Source organism: Phascolarctos cinereus, unplaced genomic scaffold (assembly GCF_003287225.1).
Source record: "Phascolarctos cinereus isolate Bilbo 61053 unplaced genomic scaffold, phaCin_HiC Scaffold_5;HRSCAF=322, whole genome shotgun sequence".
Lineage (NCBI taxonomy): Eukaryota > Metazoa > Chordata > Mammalia > Diprotodontia > Phascolarctidae > Phascolarctos > Phascolarctos cinereus.
In genome coordinates this window covers 435,861,769-435,869,338 of record NW_027555958.1, presented here as the reverse complement: position 1 = coordinate 435,869,338, position 7,570 = coordinate 435,861,769, and the positions used below count along the sequence as shown (strand labels likewise).

Below are 7,570 nucleotides of genomic sequence, written 5' to 3'. Positions count from 1 at the left end.
TCTGGGGGAATTCTGTGATCCTGCCAATTAGAAGAATAATATTGGCTATCATTTATTTAATAAATTTAATGCTTGCAAAGCACTTTGCAGATATGTCATTCTTATCCCTATCTGAGAAGTAGGTGCAATTATTATCCCCATTTTACAGATGAGGAAACTGAGGAAGACAGGTTAAGTGACTTGTTCAGAGTCACACAGCTAGTAAGTATCTGAGAGGAGGGTTAAACTCAGAACTATCTAAAAGGGGGATTGACTACTTACAGTTGCTGATGACTTCCCCTTCACCAGAGGTTTTCAAAAAAAGGATGGATGACCACTTCTCAAGTCTCAAGCAATAAATGGGGGCAGCTAGAGGACATTCTAAGCTACTCTAGACAAACCCAATCCCTCTAGCTTGTTTGGATTTTGTCACCTCCTGGGCTGAGGACTGGTGGTTTGAAACTGTCCTGGGCTGAGGCTACTGGCGCTCGCAACTAAGAGGCCAGGGTGAAACCTGGGGCGGGGGCTAGAATGCAGGAGCGTGAACTGATCATGGACTGGGCGGGCCGGGACTGGGCGTACCAGCAACTGAGCGGCTAGCTTCGAGAAGACCGCCCCAGGCACTTTTCCAAAGTCTCGAGAGCTTTAGCAAAACTTCCCTTGTAGAGAAAATTTGGGAAGCTGCTGGACAGCCGTCCCGTCCAGCTCTGCCTCTGCTCACTCCTCTCCTTACTTCCCCAATCTCCTCCGCTAAGCAGGACAGTCCCCGGGCTGGGTTTCACCACCCGCAGAGGTAGCAGGTGAATCACCTCTCTGGCTTTCTCCTTACGCTGGAGGGGCCTTCACGTGACACCTGCTGGCTTAGTTGCCTGCTTAAGTCTGGGTGCTCCTTCCTCTTCCTGCAGCTCCTCCTCCTCCTCCTTTACCTCCACCTCCACCACCCTATGTCTCTGCACTGCCGCCCGCTGCCCCGTGGGCCAGACGCGATGGACTTGCCCGTGAGATTCCCCCCTAAAAATAACTCCTGGGGAGCCAGCAACAGGTCAGTGGCACGCAGCGGAGCCCCTTGCTTGAGGGTGCTGGGGGACGGGGTGGGGGGAAGGGACAGTGTGGCCCTTCTGCCCCGACACCCCTCAGACTCCGTGGGGAGGGGAGTCACTTGTGCGAGCTCAGCGCACTGGATGAAGAGGTGAGGGGCTAGAAATCACCCCCTTCCTCCCCGCCCCTACCCCAGACGTCAGACGGAGAGTGATCCGTTGGCCCTTGAACTGCTCGCCTGGTTTCTCCATCTCCTTTCCTACGCCTGCCCCTTACCATTTCTCCCCCACCCCCCCGCCTCAGTTTCCTCAGTCCAACTGAGGATTCCCGTCTTTTCCTTTCCACTACTTCCCCAGTTCTTCCCACTTCTGCCCGGATTTTTACATCTCCTGGGTCTCGGACCCCGGATAGCCTGTCACGTGGGTGGAGAAACTTTCTAACTCTCCCAAGTTCACTGCCGGCCCCGGGTCCTGGCCCTAGGACGGCCCACTGCAGCAGCTGCTGCCGGGGGAGTGAGGTGGTAATTTACAGCCGAGGGCGGAAACCAGTATTTACGCTCTCTACCCCTGCGGGTAGGGGCACAGAGAAGCTTTTGAGACCTGGGGTTCAGTCTGGATGCTTGGGCCGCCAGGCTCCCAGGCTCTGCGCCGCCCTTCCCCCTTCTACTCAGTTCCATCTTGGGTCTTTAGGGCTTGGATGGCCTCGCCCCAAGGGGTCAGCCCTGGGGGCGAGGATAAGACGTGAGCCAAGAAGCATGGGTTCCTCCCTCTTGGGTGTTTCACCCTGGGAGCTGGTGAGCAAATGGTGTGGGTGTGTGTGTGTGTCCGTCATTCCGTCCCAAGTTGCCTTCTCTCCTTTATTCTGGAGCTTTGGAAAGTTTTGAAAGCCGAAGAAGTTAACTCCGAAAGCCCTATCTTATCTTTCAGGGGAGGCACGCAGATCACGTTTTTCCGGGTGGCCATCAGGTGAGCTTCTTTTCCTGGGCTCCTCTGGCAGGTCTTTGTCCTGGTGTTATTTATTTGTTTTTTTAAAATTCATCTAGTCGATGACTCCATCCTTTCTGGAGGCTCTCCTGCTTCCTCCTCACTTTATGCATCACACTGGATCAAATCTTAGCTTTCTCCAGTGGAACAAACTGGCCTTTCACTTAGGTTGGTGAGTTTTAATTTGGTTAACCCCAATCCCCTCTCTTGGAGGAGAGATACAGTGCCGCCAGGCTGGATCTGCCCAAGCCCCCGTCTTCCTCCAGTTCTTCGTGAGAGAGTACGTAGCTCAGGCCTCTGAAAGGACTCTGTGCTGCGTAGCCTGACAGAAGGTAGTGTATGTAAGCATACGTACGTTCTCTCTCTTCGTCCTCCAAAGCAAAAGCTGTTGCTTAGTTGTTAGCCTTACTTTAAATAACGTTTGGACACGTTCCTGTTTTCCCGCAGAACAGACTTGCAGTATTGCAGATGTATTTAATGCCCACCAGTGAGGGAAGAAGGACCAGGGAGGGAGAAATAAACATTGCATATTCCCTAAAAACCAGTTGTGAGCTAATTGAGAATAGTGGCTGTTCTGTGTGCCCAGTGCTAACAAGCACTGTGCCTGGCGCTAATGAGGCCTTGATAAATGATTGTTGACTTGTTAGACTTGAAGTAAACTATAAGCCCATTGATGGTGCAACCTTGGTGCGTAAAGTTGCTTAATAAATGCAAGCTGAACAGAATCGTTTGGCATCCATTTTTTCGTTAGAACGGTGGGCAGGGACTGTCCCTGTATATCCCCCGTAACTAGTCTTGCCCTGAGTTGGAAAGTGCTTCAGAAATGCTGGTAGACTGAAACAGACTAAAAATGGCCTGGAGGCTATGTGTGGCCCGTTGATTGAATCCAAACGTCACAGAACGAATCCACTTAATGGAAAGATTTGTTCTGTAAAACAAGTGGCCTCGAGGCCCAAGGTTTCCTACCCCTGTTAGCATCTTTCCCTCAGCCCAAATCATTATCTAAATATTCAGGGAGATGTTTTTCTCTATTTTTTTTTAAAAGAAGAAACACAGAAAAGTAACTTAAGTAGCCCCCTCCTTTCTACCAAGATAGATTTGAATATAAATGACTGGTGGGAGCTCTCAGACAAAGTAGCTCCGCCCTGGCCTGATCTGGCACAGGTTGACCTGATGATTTACTTCTTCAAGCAATCTGGCCACCCTGAGAATTTTTTGAACAGACGGCTCAAATTCTGGAAAGTCAGGTTTCTTCATTATGCTCCTTGAGAGGAAGGACTACTTTTTGCCTTTTTGTTTGCTTCCTTCACTCTTCCCAGCACCCGAACTTTGTAGGCTCTTAATAAATGTTTTTTAACTGACAGACTTGGAGTCACAGGACCAGAATTCCAAATTGGCATCTGCCCTTTAGAACAGTGACATCGTGGGTGAGTCACTTAATCTCTTGACCTCAGTTTCCTCTTTTGTAAAATAGAGAGAGAGACTTTGATGGTCCTTTCCCTTCTAGACCTAGTATAGTACTCCCAGTCTCAAGGGAATGACTGTATGGGACCCTGGAAGCTCGGTGGGGGCCGGGAGAGGGCCTACCAAGGCCTGCCAGTGCTTCTTTGGGATTTTTGCAGCTCTTTTTAATTAAAGAGCACAAAAGTACACAAAAACTTATCCCTGCCACAAAAACTTATTGTAATGAACCTTCAAAAACCACACCCTTTGCTTTTGACATAAACCAGGTCATTCAACCAGAACTCCTTCCAAAATTGGCTTGTTTTCTCTGTAGACCTTTGCCAATGACAGCACTAGCTATGGACTTTTCTTCCCTATCCGCTATCTGAAACCAGGCGGGTGCTTCATTCTGTTTTGCCTGCGTGTCCTAGGTCTTCCCCTCCCAGCTTCCTTGCTTGGGAACCACAGTATATGTAACAATTTCAAACTGTAATATAAAATTTAACGTTAACAGTGAGAAAAGATAAAGACCAGGCCAAAAAAAAAAGGCTCACCAAATTTTTAAAAAAGGCACAGTCATGAACTAATCTCTTTGGCCAGTAAAAATTAAGCTGAGAATGAAGAGAGGAAGGTAGAGGCCCGTTTCTTCTCTTTTGGAATGAACACCAAAGGAAGAGTAGATTTGCTGAGCTTTGCCTCATCTCTTCCAGACATAGAAGAGTTTTTTAAGCCACAGATTTAGAGCTGAAAGGAGCCTCATTTGTCACGTAGGCCAACCTTCTCATTTTACAGATGGAGAAACTGAGGTCAGGGAGATTAACGCCTACGTCACACGGGCATTAATTATTAGAATACGAGTCCAGTACTTTCCCACTGTATCTTCTGCCAGTCAAGAAACACTTAAGCACTTCCTTTGTGTTAGGTACTGTGCCAAGCACTGGGAATTCTAAGGAAAAAAGAAGATCCTTGCCCTCCAGTAGCTTACAATCTAATGGGGAGATAACAAGCCAACCCCCAAGTACAAACAAGCTAGGTACAGAATAAATTGGAGATAATCAGCCTAGGTAAGGGGAAGCTAGGTGGTTCAGTGGATAGAGTGCTGGGCCTGGAGTCAGGATGACCTGAGTTCAAATGTGGCCCTAGACATTTACTAGCTGTGTGATCCTGGACAAGTCACTTAAACCTGTCTGCCTCAGTTTCCTGATATGTAAAATGAGCTGGAGAAGGAATGGCAAACCACGCTAGTGGTTTGGCCATGACCGAAACAGCTAAACAAACCCAGGGCAGGCACTAGAATTAAGATGGGAAAGGCGGGTTTTAGCTGGAACTTGAGACAAGCGTCATGGATCCCTCTCACAGGTTAGGCTTGTCCTCTTCCGTCCTGCCGGTGTCCTCCCCCATCCCCCATCCCCATGCTCACCCCTTCCTGCTCTGGGGAGTCTGGGGAGATTTTTTTAGTCCATACATTCTGATTTCTTTGTGGTTCTGGTTTGCTGTCCTGCTGGGGGATGTTTCTGCTGCTTTCCCCTTTTTTGTGCCTCTGCTGGACTTGTCCAACCCTTAGCATAGCACCTGGCACTCGATTAAATGCTTAAGTAGTAAGCACTTAATGAAGCTTGTTTGCTGGCACTTAATCTTTTTGTCCTTGTGCCTTCATTCAGTCCTGTCTGACTCTTCATGACCCCATTTGGGGTTTTCTCGAAGGCAGAGATTTTTGCCAAAGATTTTCTTTGCCAAGAAAACCTCAGATGGGGTCACAAAGAGTCAGACGTGACTGGGGGGGGGGGGAAGAAAGACTGAACAACAGCACGTACAAACAAAATACATTCAGGAAAAATGACTCAATCCAGCTTAACGATGATTCCTCTAATGTTTGGGGCTCCATAAGTAGGCTTTCATAAAGATGCAAAGACTCTCGAGGCCTAGATCAAACATATGGGGGCTGTCCCTACAGGAGCACCACCATATCAAAATCTATAGGTAGAATTCATACAGAAACAATGCTGAGTACTTCCAACAGAAGGTTAATTAGGATTCTTCATTCCTGCTTGGGGCTTATTAGGGGTAGAGTATAGCTGATTTGCTCATTAAGGATTTCTATAGGGAATCACTGAAAACATTGCTTGGTAACTGGTGAAAAGTTTAAGGGTCAAGCCCTTCTTGGGCAGAGGTGGGGAACTAGGGCAGAACATTGTCAGCCCAAGTATTTGGGGGTTTCTTGGTTAAAAGGGAGGGCTCATTCTGAAAGAAGGGGGAGGGATTGTATTTCCAGGAATTACTGTGAAATCAAAACAAAAGATATCGAAAGAACTTATTAAAAAAAAAAGTTTGGGGAGGGGAAGAAAGCCCCCAGCCAGCAAGACAGCTGCCTGTACAGCCAGACTTATTCCAGTCTTGCTTGAGAATGGAGTTTCCCTCCGCAGCTCGGTCCGCTCTTTCCCTCATTAGCTGGACATTTCTCTTAGGAGGATACTTTTTTCTTTTTTGGGGAGTGACGTGACCTTTAATACCCCATAGCTGGAGTTCTGCTTTCTGGGAACAATGAGTGGTCAGAGAAGATCTTAACAAGAATTCTCTTTTAGGGAAATTCCTGTTCTTCTAAGTTATTTCTTCATTTTTAAAAATTATTACTTGGAAGGGAGGAAGGGACTAAGCATTCCTAGCCAACTAAAAATCACTTCATTTGGTCATCATAAAACGTTTCGAGGTACGGCATGTTATTATACCCATTTTACAGTTGAGGCAAACTGAGGTTAAGTGACTTTCTCACTGTTACACTGCTAAGAAGTGCCCTAAGGCAGGATTTGATCTATGGCCTTCCTGACTCCTGCTCAGCACTCTCTCCCATCCACCACCTAGCTGCTACTCAAAGACTGGGGAAAGCCTTCCTTTGAAATTATTTCCCACTTGCACTGAATATATCTGCTATATTCAGTTGTTTTTGTGTCAGACTAGGCAAAGATGGCAAGTTGTCCCCCCATTAGAATGTGTGCTCTTTGAGGTCAGGGACCATGTTTTTGCATTTCCTTGTATCTCCTGCACTTAAAAAATGTTTGTTGACCAACAAACTGATTTTAATGACAATCAAATAAACGTGTATGGTCAAGTACTAACTTACTAAGGTGGGGGCAGTGGCTAATCAGTTTTAAAAATCTGATCCTCGGAATCTTTTAACCATCCTTGAAAAATAAGTTTTTGGGGAGGGACAGCCCTTGAAAGAGAGGCAGTATGGTATAGTGGCTAGAAAGCCGGCCTTGGACCCAGGAAGACTTGAGTTCAGATCTTACCTCTAACACACACTGACTGTCATGTAACTCTTCAGTTCTCCAGAAAACCCTCCAAGCTGCTGTGTAAGAGCTAGCCTCCAACTGTAGAGAGAGAATTTCCTCATTTTGAAATCAAGGTCTAGTCTGGGGGGAAAAAAAAACCCTTCCAAACCAGAAAACTTCAACTAAAACCCACAGGGTAATGAGACACGCAGCCAGCACTCGCTGAGCATCCTGGAATGTGCTAGAACACTTATGGTTATGGAGAAAAACAGATATCCTTTAGCCTGGAGAAGTCTGGGCGGGTCAAGATGGCTGTCTTTGGAGGCCCAGTAATATGGAAGAAGGATGGGAGAGGTAGCAAAGAAGCCAAGCAAAGAAGCTTGATTTGATATTAGGAAAGAAATTTCCTAAGCATTAGGGCTCTCTTGAAGAAGGAGGCTGTTTCTAGAGCTGCTGGGTCCTCCCCACCTCACTGAGGGTCTTTAAGTCAAGGCCAGTTGGGGATGGTATAGAGGAGCTACTTATATAGTGTCGGCTGGACAAGATGGCAGCTCTGGGCTTCTGTGTTCGGTATCAGTCTTTGGGCCTAGAGTTTCCCAAATACCAAATTTGGTATTAATCAGGAGAAAACTTGCCTGTCTAGACTGGTGTCTAATGCTATTTCTGTGCAGAATCTGTACCTCCAAGGTCTCAACTCTTGATATATATTAGATTATGTCCTTGAGGTGAAGGCTTTGATTCTTCCTTACAAAAAAAAAAGTGGGGAGGTGGGGAGGGAGAAGGAAAGACCTTTAAAAGCTTTTTCTGTAGAACTCATAACCTTTGATGTTAAGAATAAAATTATCATAGATCATGTTT

General features: G+C 46.8%; 1 protein-coding gene across 2 annotated transcripts in view; it reads left to right on the top strand.

The window, feature by feature from the left end:
• Nucleotides 1-600: 600 nt before the first annotated feature.
• Nucleotides 601-7,570, top strand: part of MCOLN2 (mucolipin TRP cation channel 2) — an 86,056-nt gene continuing 79,086 nt past the window's right edge. Inside the window, exon 1 of one of the 2 annotated variants that reach the window (XM_078156552.1) lies at nt 601-1,021. In XM_078156552.1, coding sequence (XP_078012678.1) covers nt 924-1,021 — 98 coding nt within the window. In that variant the 5' untranslated portion in view covers nt 601-923. The remainder of the gene's footprint in view (nt 1,022-7,570) is intronic. The other variant, XM_020988721.2, reaches the window with a different exon arrangement.